The 16,545-nt window shown below is 48.4% G+C and overlaps 1 protein-coding gene across 1 annotated transcript in view; it reads left to right on the top strand.

The window, feature by feature from the left end:
* Positions 1 to 16,545, top strand: part of LOC143986961 (ALK tyrosine kinase receptor-like) — a 317,275-nt gene that overhangs the window by 170,358 nt on the left and 130,372 nt on the right. Inside the window, exon 12 of the mRNA XM_077485377.1 lies at positions 71 to 169. Within this exon, the coding sequence (XP_077341503.1) occupies positions 71 to 169 (99 nt within the window). The remainder of the gene's footprint in view (positions 1 to 70; positions 170 to 16,545) is intronic.

Below are 16,545 nucleotides of genomic sequence, written 5' to 3'. Positions count from 1 at the left end.
CAAATATTGTTAAAGTTGAAACACTGAAAAAAAAAACTGGAATATGTGACGGTAATTCTTTGAACGGCAGGTGGCAACGTGGCGGATGATAATAGCCCAGATGCGGATGGTTGGGATGGGGTGTCCTATATCAGTCCTCACGGTGTCCTCTACACACCTCCACTCAAAGGTAAGAAAGATGGGTGGAGATGGGTGGAGATGGGTGGAGATGGGTGGAGATGGGTGGAGATGGGTGGAGATGGATGGAGATGGGTGGAGATGGGTTCACCAATACATTTCTCCTTATATATTGAACTTATGGAAGTCATTGTGGGTAAAAGTGCCATAAAAAAGGAGAATATGAAATGTTTAAGTAGTATTTTTCCTTTCCATAGGTAAACTTACTAAAAAAATAAAAATAATAATTGATTATTCCAGGAAGCGCCAGACCCCTCCCTCCCTTCCTGTCATAGCCCTCTCCCTCCCTTCCTGTCATATCCCCCTCCCTCCCTTCGTGTCGTAGCCCCCTCCCTCCCCTCCTGTTATAGCCCCTCCCTCCCTTCCTGTCATATCCCTCTCCCTCCCTTCCTGTCATATCCCCCTCCCTCCCTTCGTGTCGTAGCCCCCTCCCTCCCCTCCTGTTATAGCCCCTTCCTTCCTGTCATAGCCCTCTCCCTCCCTTCCTCTCATAGCCCTCTCCCTCCTTTCCTGTCATAGCCCCCCTCCCTTCCTGTTGTAGCCCCCTCCCTCCCTTCCTGTCATCGCCCCCTCTCTCCCTTCCTGTCATAGACCCCTCCCTCCCTTCCTGTCATGTCCCCCTCCCTCCCTTCCTGTATAGCCCCTCCCTCCCTTCCTGTCATAGCCCTCTCCTTCCCTTCCTGTTATAGCCCCTCCCTCCCTTCCTGTCATATCCCCCTCCCTCCCTTTCTGTCATGTCCCCCTCCCTCCCTTCCTGTATAGCTCCTCCCTCCCTTCCTGTCATGGACCTCTCCCTCCCTTCCTGTCATAGACCCCTCCCTTCCTGTCATAGCCCTCTCCCTCCCTTCCTGTCATAGCCCTCTCCCTCCCTTCCTGTCATAGACCCTTCCTTCCTGTCATAGCCCTCTCCCTCCCTTCCTCTCATAACCCTCTCCCTCCCTTCCTGTCATAGCCCCCCTCCCTTCCTGTCGTAGCCCCCTCCCTCCCTTCCTGTCATCGCCCCCTCTCTCCCTTCCTGTCATAGACCCCTCCCTCCCTTCCTGTCATGTCCCCCTCCCTCCCTTCCTGTATAGCCCCTCCCTCCCTTCCTGTTATAGCCCCTCCCTCCCTTCCAGTCATATCCCCCTCCCTCCCTTTCTGTCATGTCCCCCTCCCTCCCTTCCTGTATAGCTCCTCCCTCCCTTCCTGTCATGGACCTCTCCCTCCCTTCCTGTCATAGCCCTCTCCCTCCCTTCCTGTCATAGCCCTCTCCCTCCCTTCCTGTCATAGCCCTCTCCCTTCCTACCTGTCATAGACCCCTCCCTTCCTGTCATAGCCCTCTCCCTCCCTTCCTGTCATAGCCCTCTCCCTCCCTTCCTGTCATAGACCCCTCCCTCCCTCCCTGTCATATCCCTCTCCCTCCCTTCCTGTCATAGCCCTCTCCCTCCCTTCCTGTCATAGACCCCCCTCCCTTCCTGTCATAGCCCTCTCCCTCCCTTCCTGTCATAGACCCCTCCCTCCCTTCCTGTCATAGACCCCTCCCTCCCTTCCTGTCATAGACCCCTCCTCTCCTGGCAGTGTCTAATTACAGTCTGTGTTGGCCCAGCTCCTCTGCCCCTCCCCTCCCTACATAAATATTTATGTAGCTGCTCACAGACTGTGCTTGAGTATTTGGATTCTTTGCTACAGTATCCCAGGAAAAACAGCTTTAAAACCAGAAGTGACTAAATCATCATCGCGCCCGGGTTCATTCGTCACAGAGGAGATGGGGGCAGGGCATTTTTAACCCCTAGGCACCGGTGGCATGCAAATATGCGGCCTTTTCGGTGGGTGGCCTTTGACGCAGAGAGGCTGAATATTTGCATACCAATTAGCAGACACAGCTGTGCTGAGACCGAACATGCCCTGCCCGCTCCACGCCTTAGTTACCGGCAGCTAACGGTAAACTCCGGATCGCTTCTTGCAATCGGCAGCTTTCTGATCATGCGACCACAATGATAGCAAATCACGGTGGTTACGTGATCATAAACCCCGCCCTACCTCTCAGCATCTGAAATCCCTTGAAGGGCCAGGAGGCGCTGGCTCAAAGGGGTTAATGCATGGGTACCAGGCCCCAGGTTATGTAGTTATAGTTATGCCCTGGGGCCCCTACCAACTGGCCCCAATTTGCACACCTACTCTCAAGAATTCAAGTATAAATAGTTGATAGAATTAAATGTATCAACTATTTATACTTTAATTCTTGAGAGTAGGTGTGCAAATTGGTTCCAGTTGATAGGGGCCCCAGGGCATAACTATGCCCAGTGGCCCATGATGTATGGGGGCCATCATAATCTTGTATTACATCATAGTTGCCAACTGTCCTGGATTTGCCAGGCCAGTGATGATTTTTACTAAGCTGTCCCAGGATGACCGTGTCCCGAGCAGCATCTCGGAACCTGTACTGTGCCCTCTTGGTGCCAGTACTATTCCCTCCTGATCCCCCTGCACTGTGCCCTCCTTAACCCAGTACTGTGCCCTCCTGATCCCCCTGTATTGTGCCCTTCTGCCTCTCCCTGTACTGTGCCCTTCTGCCTCCACTCCTGTACTGTGCCCTTCTGCCTCCACCCCTGTACTGTGCCCTTCTGCCTCCACCCCTGTACTGTGCCCTTCTGCCTCCACCCCTGTACTGTGCCCTTCTGCCTCCACCCCTGTTGTGTGCCCTTCTGCCTCCACCCCTGTTCTGTGCCCTTCTGCCCCCCTCTGTTCTGTGCCCTTCTGCCCCCCCTCGGTTCTGTGCCCTTCTGCCCCCCGCTGTACTGTGCCCTTCTGCCTCCCCACTGTACTGCGCCCTTCTGCCTCCCCTATACTGTGCCCTTCTGCCTGCACCCCTGCACTGCGCCCTTCTGCCTGCACTCCTGCACTGCACCCTTCTGCCTGCACCCCTGCACTGCGCCCTTCTGCCTGCACTCCTGTACTGTGCCCTTCTGCCTCCCCCCTGTACTGTGCCTTTTTGCCTCCCCTCCACTACTGTGCCTTTTTGCCTCCCCTCCAGTACTGTGCCTTTACTGTGCCCTTCTGCCTCCCCTCCTGTACTGTGCCCTTCTGCCTACCCTCCTGTACTGTGCCCTTCTGCCTCCCCGTACTGTGCCTTTTTGCCTCCCCTCCTGTACTGTGCCCTTCTGCCTCCCCTCTGTACTGTGCCCACTGCCCCCCTGTACTGTCCCTTTTTTGCCTCCCCTCCTGTACTGTGCCCTTCTGCCCCCCCTGTTTTGTGCCCTTCTGCCCCCCCGTACTGTTCCTTTTTCCTCCCCCCTGTACTGTGCCATTTTGCCTCCCCCTGTACTGTGCCATTTTGCCTCCCCCTGTACTGTGCCTTTTTGCCTTCCCCCTTTACTGTGCCTTTTTGCCTCCCCTCCAGTATTGTGCCTTTACTGTGCCCTTCTGCCTCCCCTCCTGTACTGTGCCCTTCTGCCTACCCTCCTGTACTGTGCCCTTCTGCCTCCCCGTACTGTGCCTTTTTGCCTCCCCTCCTGTACTGTGCCCTTCTGCCTCCCCCCTGTACTGTGCCCTTCTGCCTCCCCCCTGTACTGGGGCCAGCCGATAGGGGCTCCAGTGTATTATAGCTTGTTTATGCCTTCTGCCCCCGTACTGCATACTGCGCCCTTCTGCTTCCATCCCTGTACTGTGCCCTTTTGCCTCCACCCCTGTACTGTGCCCTTCTGCCTCCCTCTGTACTGTGCCCTTCTGCCTCCCCCCGTACTATGCCCTTCTGCCTCACCCCGTACTATGCCCTTCTGCCTCACCCCGTACTGTGCCCTTCTGCCTCCCCCCTGTTCTGTGCCCTTCTGCCTCCCCCCTGTTCTGTGCCCTTCTGTCTCCCCCTGTACTGTGCCCTTCTGTCTCCCCCTGTACTGTGCCTTTTTGCCTCCCCCTGTACTGTGCCTTTTTGCCTCCCCTCCTGTACTGTGCCCTTCTGCCTCCCCCTGTACTGTGCCTTTTTGCCTCCACCCCTGTACTGTGCCCTTCTGCCTGGACCCCTTTACTGTGCCCTTCTACCCCCCCTGTACTGTTCCTTTTTGCCTCCCCTCGTGTACTGTGCCATTCTACCTCCCCATGTACTGTGCCTTTTTGGCCCCCCTCCTGTACTGTGCCCTTCTGCCTCCCGCTTTACTGTACCCTTCTGCCTCCCCCCGCAGCGTGCACTTCTGCCCCCTTATACTGTGCCCTTCTGTCTCCCCCTGTACTGTGCCCTTCTGCCTCCCCCCATAGTGTGCCCTTCTGCCTCCCCTCCTGTACTGTGCCCTTTTGCCTCCACCCCTGTACTGTGCCCTTTTGCCTCCACCCCTGTACTGTGCCCTTCTGCCCCCCCGTACTGAGCCTTTTTGCCTCCCCTCCTGTACTGTGCCCTTCTGCCTCCCCCTGTACTGTTCCCGTCTGCCTCCCTCCTGTACTGTGCCCTTCTGCCTCCCCCTGTACTGTTCCTTTTTGCCTCCCCCTGTACTGTGCCTTTTTGCCTCCCCTCCTGTACTGTGCCCTTCTGCCTCCCCCTTTACTGTGCCCTTCTGCCTCCCCCCTTTACTATGCCCTTCTGCCTCACCCCGTAGTGTGCCCTTCTGCCCCCCTTTTGTACTGTGCCCTTCTGCCTTCCCCTGTACTGTACCCTTTTGCCTCCTCCCCTGTACTGTGCCCTTCTGCCTCCCCCCCATAGTGTGCCCTTATGCCTCCCCTCCTGTACTGTGCCCTTTTGCCTCCACCCCTGTACTGTGCCTTTTCGCCTCCCCTCTTGTACTGTGCCCTTCTGCCTCCCCGCTGTACTGTGCCCTTCTGCCTCCCCGCTGCACTGTGCCCTTCTGCCTCCCTGCTGCACTGTGCCCTTCTGCCTCCCTGCTGCACTGTGCCCTTCTGCCTCCCCACTGCACTGTGCCCTTCTGCCTCCCCGCTGCACTGTGCCCTTCTGCCTCCCCGCTGCACTGTGCCCTTCTGCATCCATGCTGTACTGTGCCCTTCTGCCTGCACCCCTTCACTACGCCCTTCTCCCTGCACCCCTCTACTGTGCCCTTCTGCCTCCCCCCTGTACTGTGTTCACTGCCCCCCTGTACTGTCCCTTTTTGCCTCCCCTCTTGTACTGTCCCTTTTTGCACCCCTCCTGTACTGTGCCCTTCTGCCTCCCCCGTTTACTGTGCCCTTCTGCCTCCCCTGTAGTGTGCCCTTCTGCCCCCTCTCCTGTACTGTGCCCTTCTGCCTTCCCCTGTACTGTACCCTTCTGCCTCCTCCCCTGTACTGTGCCCTTCTGCCTCCACTCCTGTACTGTGCCCTTCTGCCTCCACTCCTGTACTGTGCCCTTCTGCCCCCCCCCTGTACTGTGCCCTTCTGCCTCCCTCTGTACTGTGCTCTTCTGCCCCACTGTACTGTGCCCTTCTGCCCCCCCCCCCCCGTACTGTGCCTTTTTTCCTCCCCCATGTAATGTGCCCTTCTGCCTCCCCCCCCCCCCCTGTACTGGGGCCAGCCTATAGGGGCTCCATTGTATTACTTTGCCCAGGGGCCCATGATGCTATAAAGACAGCTCTGGATAGGAAAATGGATGTTTCCTGATCTCCTTTGTATCTTGCTATTCCAACAGTTTACTGCGGTCCCAGGCTCCTTGGAGGAAGCTTGTTTATGCCACTTCCATTATAGCGTGTACTTGTCTTAATCCAGAGCACTAAGTGTAATTTCTGTCTGCTGCCCCCTTCCTCCTCTGCTATCAGCATGAGTCACTTCTGACAAGTTTTCCTGACACCAAAAAATACAAGGTGACAGGGAAGGTAGCTCCAGCACACAACCTGTGATGAACAGCCTCAGCTCTGTTCCTGTTTTTGTAAAAAGGGGATGTGTCCCTCCAATCAGCTCTCAGAGCTCTCCTCACCGATCTCTGCAGAGTGTCATTTCTGCTCTCTGCCCCCCATTTTTTATTTTTTTTTCTGAATGCTCAGACAAGCTTTATTAATTCAGCACTTTGAACAGATGTAGAGGAGGGAAGACTGCAGATAAACAGGTACGACTCATGTAGGGAGGATTTTGTTTTATCTCTGTGTATATCACCTGAGGCCGGTCACTTCAGTGAGGATATGAAGGTGATTACAATCACTTTAAGGATTAGGGGTTGGAGCCATACAAAAAAAAATAATAATAATATTTAGTGAATTTGTGGCCCGTTGTGTATCCAGAACTGGCGATCTATTAGATACATCCTGGATAAGGCACTATTTATCCAGCAGTTCCGGAATAGAGTTGGATCACAGAAACGCGGCGAATAATGACAGTGACTGTATGGAGATTCCAAGAGCCCTTTCATGTCACTCACATATCAATTTTCATGAATTTTCTGAATAATGGACACATTGCATGAGATCAAGGAACATCTTCAGTGTATGGAGACTTTGATGGTAAATTAAAATTGCCTGACAATGGAGAGGATTGGCGGGGGTGGGGGGGGTGCATTATAAAACTTCAGAGCAGCAGCTAGATCAGGGAATCTATCTCCGGGAATAATAAGGGTCATCGGGGGGCAGCAAGTGAAGGTGAACCTCCCCAATGGGGGGGCAAAAACAGCTTATTCAATACAATGTTGCAGCCACATTGCAAACACCCAACTCATAAGGGCTGTGCACACCTTCCCAATCAGGGTGTTGTCAAAACATGGACCCAGGATTGGAGAATTATTGATACCTTGACCTCTGTGTAGACAGCAGGGGAGTCAATAGCAAGAGCAAGGGGACGAGAATTCAGATAAATCATGTCTACAGACAGAACATTCCTGCTGTGACTGCATTATATTCCTTTATAAGCAATGTTAGTCCCTAAGTGTGTCCTGTGCTACAGCCTCTTGTCATTTCTATATAGCAGAGAGAAGCAGCTCAAGGAGAAAGTCAGCAGTGCTGGAGAGCTTTAGACACGTGCATTTAGTTTCGTTTAGGCTTGTGCAATTCATTTCGTAACGAATCGAAATTCGGCCGAATTTTGCATCTTTCGGACATTTGGATGCATCCGAATGTCCGAATAAAAAAATAACAAATTACAACGAATACAAAAGAAATATAACGAATGAATTCGAATGAATTCGACATGATTCGACATTATTTCAACCGCATTCGAAAATATTTTGTGACCCAAATTTAGGGCCATGTATCTCGGGGTCACTTGGTGCTAGACACTTCAAATTTGGATATGTTGTATTGCTAGTATTATTGTGTTGACATACCAAATTTGGGGTTTCTAGCTATAACTGACCCCGAAATATGTGGCCCCAAAATCGGGTCGCAAAATGTTATTAGTTATTAGAGGAGAGAATGACATTTTGCGCCCCCCGATTTTGGGGCCACATATCTCGGGGTCACTTATAGCTAGAAACCCCATTTTAGTATGCAAACACAATGGTACTAGCACTACAACATATCCAAATTTGAAGTGTCTAGCACCAAGTGACCCTGAGATACATGGCCCTAAATCGGGTCACAAAATATTTTCGAATGCGGTTGAAATAATGTTGAATCATGTTGAAAAATTTCGAATGCATTCGAAATTATTTCAACATGATTCGACATTATTTCAACCGCATTCGAAAATATTTTGTGACATTGTGATATTTTGGATATGTTGTAGAGCTAGTATTATTGTGTTTGCATACCAAATTTGGGGTTTCTAGCTATAAGTGACCCCGAGATATGTGGCCCCAAAATCGGGTCACAAAATGTCATTCTCTGCTCTATTAACTAATAACATTTTGCGACCCGATTTTGGGGCCACATATCTCAGGGTCACTTATAGCTAGAAACCCCAAATTTAGTATGCAAACACAATAGTACTAGCACTACAACATATCCAAATTTGAAGTGTCTAGCACCAAGTGACCCCCGAGATACATGGCCCTAAATTCGGGTCACAAAATATTTTCGAATGCGGTTGAAATAATGTTGAATCATGTTGAAATCATTTCGAATCCGGTAGAAATATTTTCGAATTTCGTGGAAATATTTTCGAATGTGGCCGATTTTTCGAATTCAGTAGAAAACTAAACGAAATCCGAAAACGAATTTAAGGAAGTTAACGAATATAACTAAACGAAACTAATGAATTAACGAATTAAAACGAAACGAAACTAAACTAATTTTTTCCTTTTGCACATGTCTAGTTTCGTTACGAATTTGAATTTTCATTATTCAGACATTCGGATGCATCCAAATTACCGATTTACCACGCTAACGAATTCAACCGAATTCGGACGAAATTCTAATCGAATTTCGAAAAAAAAAATTTGAATCAAACTCGAAAACAATTCCAGTCGAATTGAATTTGAAAAGAATTCGAATCGAATTCGAATAAAAATCTAAAAAAATATAAAATCGATTTCTAAAAAAAGAACACAGTAAAATAGAATATAAAATAATAACACAATAGAATGAAAATAAAAGAATAGTAAAGAACAGAATAGAATTTAATAGAATGTAATCAAATACAATAGAAGAATATGACCTTCTTCTGAAATTATCATTTCGAATAGTATAAATTTGAATTTGAGAATGGATTTGAAAAGAACTCATCAAAACAATGGAAACTAAAAATAATATATATTATATTTTATTATAGTCTATTCTTAGTCTATTCTTTTCCATTATTTTATATTCTAATTTGATCCAATAAAAAAAAAAAATGAAGAATAAAGGTTACCTCTTTAATGTAAAACTCTGGATGGCTGACGTTACGGGACTTTACTGATAGGAGGATGGAAGGGTGCTGGCTACCGACAAAACAAAGGCCCAGGATTAGAGAAAGTATCCCTCCCATGTCTCTACAAAGCCTCCGGGCTCCATACCAGGACTAACTAATCCCAAAAGCCTGAATGACCAGTTTCCTTTGTACCAATCAAAGACCCTGGATTAGAGAATGTATCCCTACATGGCAAATGAGGTTCAATGTAGAAAAATGTAAAATAATGCATTTGGGTGGCAAAAATCTGAATGCAATCTATAGACTGGGGAGAGGGGAACCTCTGGGGGGATGTAGGATGGAGAAGGACCTGGGGGTCCTAGTAGATGATGGGCTCAGCAATGCCAAGCTGCTGCTAACAAAGCAAAACAGAATATTGGCATTAAAAAAGGGATCAACTGCAGAGATAAAATGATAATTCTCTACAAGACTCTGGTCCGGCCGCACCTGGAGTATACTGTCCAGTTCTGGGCACCAGTCCTCAGGAAGGATGTACTGGAAATGGAGCGACTACAAAGAAGGGCAACAAAGCTAATAAAGGGTCTGGAGGATATTAGTTATGAGGAAAGGTTGTGAGCTCCGAACTTATTCTCTCTGGAGAAGAGACGCCTGAGAGGGGATATGATTTCATTATATAAATACGGGACTGGTGACCCCACAATATATAAATACCGGACTGGTGACCCCACAATATATAAATACCGGACTGATGACCCCACAATATATAAATACCGTACTGGTCACTAGACATGTGCGTTTTGTTCCGATTCGAAATTCGGACGAATTTTCATTATTCGGACATTCGGATGCATCTGAATTACCAAATTACAATGCTAACGAATTCAACCGAATTCGGCCGAAATTCGACTCAATACCGGATTCGAAATGATTTCAACATGATTCGACATTATTTCAACCGCATTCGAAAATATTTTGTGACCCGAATTTAGGGCCATGTATCTCGGGGTCACTTGGTGCTAGACACTTCAAATTTGGATATGTTGTAGTGCTAGTACTATTGTGTTTGCAAACCGAGTTTCTAGCACCAAGTGATCCCGAGATCCGGGGCCCCAAATTCGGGTCACAAAATGTCAAGCACTTTTCTGCAGCAGAGAATGACATTTTGTGACCCAATTTTGGGGCCACATATCTTGGGGTCACTTATAGCTAGAAACCCCAAATTTGGTATGCAAACACAATAGACCTAGCACTACAACATATCCAAATTTGGAGTTTCTAGCACCAAGTGACCCCGAGATACATGGCCCTAAACTCGGGTCACAAAATATTTTCGAATGCGGTTGAAATAATGTCGAATCCGGTAGAAATATTTTCGAATTTGGTTGAAATATTTTCGAATGTGGCCGATTTTTCGAATTCGGTAGAAAACTAAACTAAATCCGAAAACTAATTTAAGGAAGTTAACGAATATAACTAAATGAAATTAATGAATTAACAAATTAAAACGAAAGGAAACTAAACAAATTTTTTCCTTTTGCACATGTCTACTGGTCACCCCACAATAGGGAGAAAACTTTTTCATGGAAGGGAGTTTAACAAGACTCATGGCCAGGGGCGTAACTAGAAATCACAGGGCCCCATAGCAAAATGTTGTATGGGGCCCCCCCTTCAAACAGCCCCCCCCCCACAAAAAAATGGCGGGGCTTAAATTAAATAGTGGGCGTGGTTTAAAATGCGTGGCTCAAAGGGGGTGTGGTTCGAGTCTGAGATGAAGGAGGAAAGAAGGAAGGAAGCAAAGAAAAGGGATGGAGGGACAACAGGCCCAGATCCTACACCACAATAGCAATATACATATTCCAGAACGTTTAACAATCAACAGATAAAGATACTCCAAACAGCTGGTGTTAGCGCTTCAATAATCCTCACCTGTACCCAATGTGGCCTGCCTGTTCCCAATGCAGCGTGGCCTGCCCATGCCCAATACTGCCTCACCTGTGCCCACTTGTGCCCAATGCAGCCTGTCCAGTGCCCAATACAGCCTTACCTATGCCCAATGCAGTGTGGCCTGTGCCCAAAGCACCCTCCCCTGTGCCCAATGTAGCGTGACCTGCCTGTGCCCAATGCAGCCTCACCTGTGCCCAATGTGGTCTCACCTGTGCCCAATGCAGCGTGGCCTGCCTGTGCCCAATACAGCCTCACCTGTGCCCAATGCAGCCTCCCCTATGCCCAATGCATCGTGACCCATGCCCAATACAGCCTCACCTGTGCCCAATGCAGCGTGACCCGAGCACAATGCAGCCTCACCTGTGCAGAGGGAGAGGCGAGCCAGTGGCGGAACTACCGGGGAGGATGAGGAATGCATACTGGAGCCCTCAAATGGCTGCTGGCAAGTGTGGGGCTGCCTCACAGTGGGGGGGCTCTGGCTCTACATCCAACTCCTGGCATGTCTCTTCCAGAGCTTTCCACTGTGATTTCCACTCACCGACACCTGGCCTGGATCCCTCCTGAATGACTTTACTCAGGACGTGCTGACCGCGCTGGTCGGGACCCCCGTGAGTCCGGTCGCGGGACCCGCGGACTCGATCGCCGCGGGCATCCCCGCGATCGTCTCACGGAGCGGCCGAATGGAGGAAATGCTGTATAAACAACATTTTCCCATTCTGCCTAGCAACTAGTGACGCTGATCTCTGCTCCATGTGATTGGAGCAGAGATCAGTGTACACTAAATGAAAGCCCAACCCCCCCACAGTTAGTAACACACCCCTAGGAACACTTAACCCCTACACTGCCACCCACTGGTTAACCCTTTTTACTGCCAGTGTCATTTACACAGGAATCACTGCATTTATATAGCAGTGATTACTGTATAAATGACAATGGTCCCAAAAATGTGTCAAAAATGTCCGATGGGTCCCCGACAATGTCGCAGTCACAATAAAAATCGCAGATTGCCGCCATTACTAGTAAAAATAAAAAATAATAAAAAATTAATAAAAATGCTATAAAACTATCCCTATTTTGTAAACGCTATAACTTTTGCGCAAACCAATCAATAATCGCTTATTGCGATTTTTTTTTTACCAAAAATATGTACAAGAATACGTATCGGCCTAAATTGAGGGAAAAAAATATATGTTTTTTTATATATTTTTGGGGGATATTTATTATAACAAAAAGTAAAAAATAATGCGTTTTTTTCAAAATTGTCGCTCTATTTTTGTTTATAGCGCAAAAAATAAAAACCACAGGGGTGATCAAATACCACCAAAAGAAAGCTCTATTTGTGGGAAAAAAAGGACGTCAATTTTGTTTGGGAGCCACGTCGCACGACCGCGCAATTGTCAGTTAAAGCGACGCAGTGCCGAATCGCAAAAAGTGGTCTGGTCTTTGACCAGCAAATTGGTCCGGTCTGAAAGTGGTTAAAAATGCAAACACTAATACTGTTAACTTTATAGCTGTAAAAAAAAAAAAAAATCAGAAATATGTAGTAAAGATAATTCCTACATGCAAAAATGCACTGTACATTACATGTTCTTTAGACATAAATTTTTTTTCAAACATTAGTTTCCTTTGCCAATTCAAATTCAAAAAATTACCATATAACACGAATTAAAAGATCAGCATTTGTAATTTTCCTTTATGTAACCAATGACTAATGTTAGAATTAGAACAACTAGAGAAATGCTGAATAGTGATGGCCGAACGGTTCGCCCGGCGGTCGTTTCGCGGCGAATTTCCGACTTTCGCCGTCCGCGGGTTCGAACGCCTTTTTCCGTCGTTCGCCCCGGCGGACTTACGTGTTTAATGTATACAAGAACTTTAACCTTTCGTGACACGTTTATCATGTGTTACAGGACAACCAATTGAGACATGACAGCTCATGGACACTTGGACATTCCCCCTAACCTATAAATACACCCGATCCGGTGGCCATTTTACATTCTTTCTTCTGTCACTGTAGGGAAAGGATCCTGTGTGGAGTAGGGACAGAGAAAACGCTAGCTATTTGGTACACAAAAGTTCTTTTCAGGACTGGTATAGGTGTTAGGTCAGCAGCCTGAGTTTCTTTTGTCAGTTTAGATAAAGGGACAGAGCGCTGTATGCTGCTATTTTAGGGACAGCTCAGCCAGATTAGTCTTTCTTCATCATCATCATCATCATCATCATTAGCTGTTACTATCAGGTCCACAAAAGAGCTGTTCCAGCTAATCGTTCCAGCCTACTCTTTTTTGCCAATTTGTATAGGGACAGGCAGGAAGCAGTGTGTCAGGCAGTGAGGATAATTTTAAAGACTTGCTGTTACTATTAGTTCCACAAAGGTTCTTTTCAGGACTGGTATCAGTGGTACGGTAATAGGCTTGTACACGTATAATATTCTTTCTTCCAAATATAGAAAGAATATTATACTTGACTGCTGCCCTTCTGCTGCAGTCTGCTAATCATTCACAACTCACTTGTTCCACAAAGCTCTTTATCAGGACTGGTAACTTGGTCTGTCTAGGGTGCTACGGTACATAGGCTTGGGTGCGGTACAGTCTGCTGTTCTGTAAGGACCGCTATCGGTCCACAATAGATAGGGTTGCCGTGCACTACTGCTGACCGCTGCCCTATACTGCAGCAGTCCTTCAGCGGTATAGGGACTGACGCACAGTCTGCTAAACACTAATACACAACCTGCTTGGTCCACAAAAGTTCTTATAAGGACTGGTAACTTGGTATAGGGTGCTACGGTACATAGGCCTGAGTGCGTTACAGTCTGCTGTTCTGTAAGGACCGCTATCGGTCCACAATACATAGGGTTGCCGTGCACTACTGCTGACCGCTGCCCTATACTGCAGCAGTCCTTCATTGGTATAGGGACTGACGTACAGTCTGCTAATCACTAACACACAACCTGCTTGGTCCACAAAAGTTCTTATAAGGACTGGTAACTTGGTATAGGGTGCTACGGTACATAGGCCTGAGTGCGTTACAGTCTGCTGTTCTGTAAGGACCGCTATCGGTCCACAATACATAGGGTTGCCGTGCACTACTGCTGACCGCTGCCCTATACTGCAGCAGTCCTTCATTGGTATAGGGACTGACGTACAGTCTGCTAATCACTAACACACAACCTGCTTGGTCCACAAAAGTTCTTATAAGGACTGGTAACTTGGTATAGGGTGCTACGGTACATAGGCCTGAGTGCGTTACAGTCTGCTGTTCTGTAAGGACCGCTATCGGTCCACAATACATAGGGTTGCCGTGCACTACTGCTGACCGCTGCCCTATACTGCAGCAGTCCTTCATTGGTATAGGGACTGACGTACAGTCTGCTAATCACTAACACACAACCTGCTTGGTCCACAAAAGTTCTTATAAGGACTGGTAACTTGGTATAGGGTGCTACGGTACATAGGCCTGAGTGCAGTACAGTCTGCTGTTCTGTAAGGACCGCTATCGGTCCACAATACATAGGGTTGCCGTGCACTACTGCTGACCGCTGCCCTATACTGCAGCAGTCCTTCAGCGGTATAGGGACTGACGCACAGTCTGCTAATCACTAACACACAACCTGCTTGGTCCACAAAAGTTCTTATAAGGACTGGTAACTTGGTATAGGGTGCTACGGTACATAGGCCTGAGTGCGTTACAGTCTGCTGTTCTGTAAGGACCGCTATCGGTCCACAATACATAGGGTTGCCGTGCACTACTGCTGACCGCTGCCCTATACTGCAGCAGTCCTTCATTGGTATAGGGACTGACGTACAGTCTGCTAATCACTAACACACAACCTGCTTGGTCCACAAAAGTTCTTATAAGGACTGGTAACTTGGTATAGGGTGCTACGGTACATAGGCCTGAGTGCAGTACAGTCTGCTGTTCTGTAAGGACCGCTATCGGTCCACAATACATAGGGTTGACGTGCACTACTGCTGACCGCTGCCCTATACTGCAGCAGTCCTTCATTGGTATAGGGACTGACGTACAGTCTGCTAATCACTAACACACAACCTGCTTGGTCCACAAAAGTTCTTATAAGGACTGGTAACTTGGTATAGGGTGCTACGGTACATAGGCCTGAGTGCGTTACAGTCTGCTGTTCTGTAAGGACCGCTATCGGTCCACAATACATAGGGTTGCCGTGCACTACTGCTGACCGCTGCCCTATACTGCAGCAGTCCTTCATTGGTATAGGGACTGACGTACAGTCTGCTAATCACTAACACACAACCTGCTTGGTCCACAAAAGTTCTTATAAGGACTGGTAACTTGGTATAGGGTGCTACGGTACATAGGCCTGAGTGCGTTACAGTCTGCTGTTCTGTAAGGACCGCTATCGGTCCACAATACATAGGGTTGCCGTGCACTACTGCTGACCGCTGCCCTATACTGCAGCAGTCCTTCATTGGTATAGGGACTGACGTACAGTCTGCTAATCACTAACACACAACCTGCTTGGTCCACAAAAGTTCTTATAAGGACTGGTAACTTGGTATAGGGTGCTACGGTACATAGGCCTGAGTGCGTTACAGTCTGCTGTTCTGTAAGGACCGCTATCGGTCCACAATACATAGGGTTGCCGTGCACTACTGCTGACCGCTGCCCTATACTGCAGCAGTCCTTCATTGGTATAGGGACTGACGTACAGTCTGCTAATCACTAACACACAACCTGCTTGGTCCACAAAAGTTCTTATAAGGACTGGTAACTTGGTATAGGGTGCTACGGTACATAGGCCTGAGTGCAGTACAGTCTGCTGTTCTGTAAGGACCGCTATCGGTCCACAATACATAGGGTTGCCGTGCACTACTGCTGACCGCTGCCCTATACTGCAGCAGTCCTTCAGCGGTATAGGGACTGACGCACAGTCTGCTAAACACTAATACACAACCTGCTTGGTCCACAAAAGTTCTTATAAGGACTGGTAACTTGGTATAGGGTGCTACGGTACATAGGCCTGAGTGCAGTACAGTCTGCTGTTCTGTAAGGACCGCTATCGGTCCACAATACATAGGGTTGCCGTGCACTACTGCTGACCGCTGCCCTATACTGCAGCAGTCCTTCATTGGTATAGGGACTGACGTACAGTCTGCTAATCACTAACACACAACCTGCTTGGTCCACAAAAGTTCTTATAAGGACTGGTAACTTGGTATAGGGTGCTACGGTACATAGGCCTGAGTGCAGTACAGTCTGCTGTTCTGTAAGGACCGCTATCGGTCCACAATACATAGGGTTGCCGTGCACTACTGCTGACCGCTGCCCTATACTGCAGCAGTCCTTCAGCGGTATAGGGACTGACGCACAGTCTGCTAATCACTAACACACAACCTGCTTGGTCCACAAAAGTTCTTATAAGGACTGGTAACTTGGTATAGGGTGCTACGGTACATAGGCCTGAGTGCGTTACAGTCTGCTGTTCTGTAAGGACCGCTATCGGTCCACAATACATAGGGTTGCCGTGCACTACTGCTGACCGCTGCCCTATACTGCAGCAGTCCTTCATTGGTATAGGGACTGACGTACAGTCTGCTAATCACTAACACACAACCTGCTTGGTCCACAAAAGTTCTTATAAGGACTGGTAACTTGGTATAGGGTGCTACGGTACATAGGCCTGAGTGCAGTACAGTCTGCTGTTCTGTAAGGACCGCTATCGGTCCACAATACATAGGGTTGACGTGCACTACTGCTGACCGCTGCCCTATACTGCAGCAG

Source organism: Lithobates pipiens, unplaced genomic scaffold, assembly GCF_037356315.1.
Source record: "Lithobates pipiens isolate NorthernLeopardFrog02 unplaced genomic scaffold, aLitPip1_a1.2 Scaffold_18, whole genome shotgun sequence".
Lineage (NCBI taxonomy): Eukaryota > Metazoa > Chordata > Amphibia > Anura > Ranidae > Lithobates > Lithobates pipiens.
Note: the sequence above shows the minus strand (reverse complement) of the source record. Positions and strands in the feature narration are given on the sequence as shown.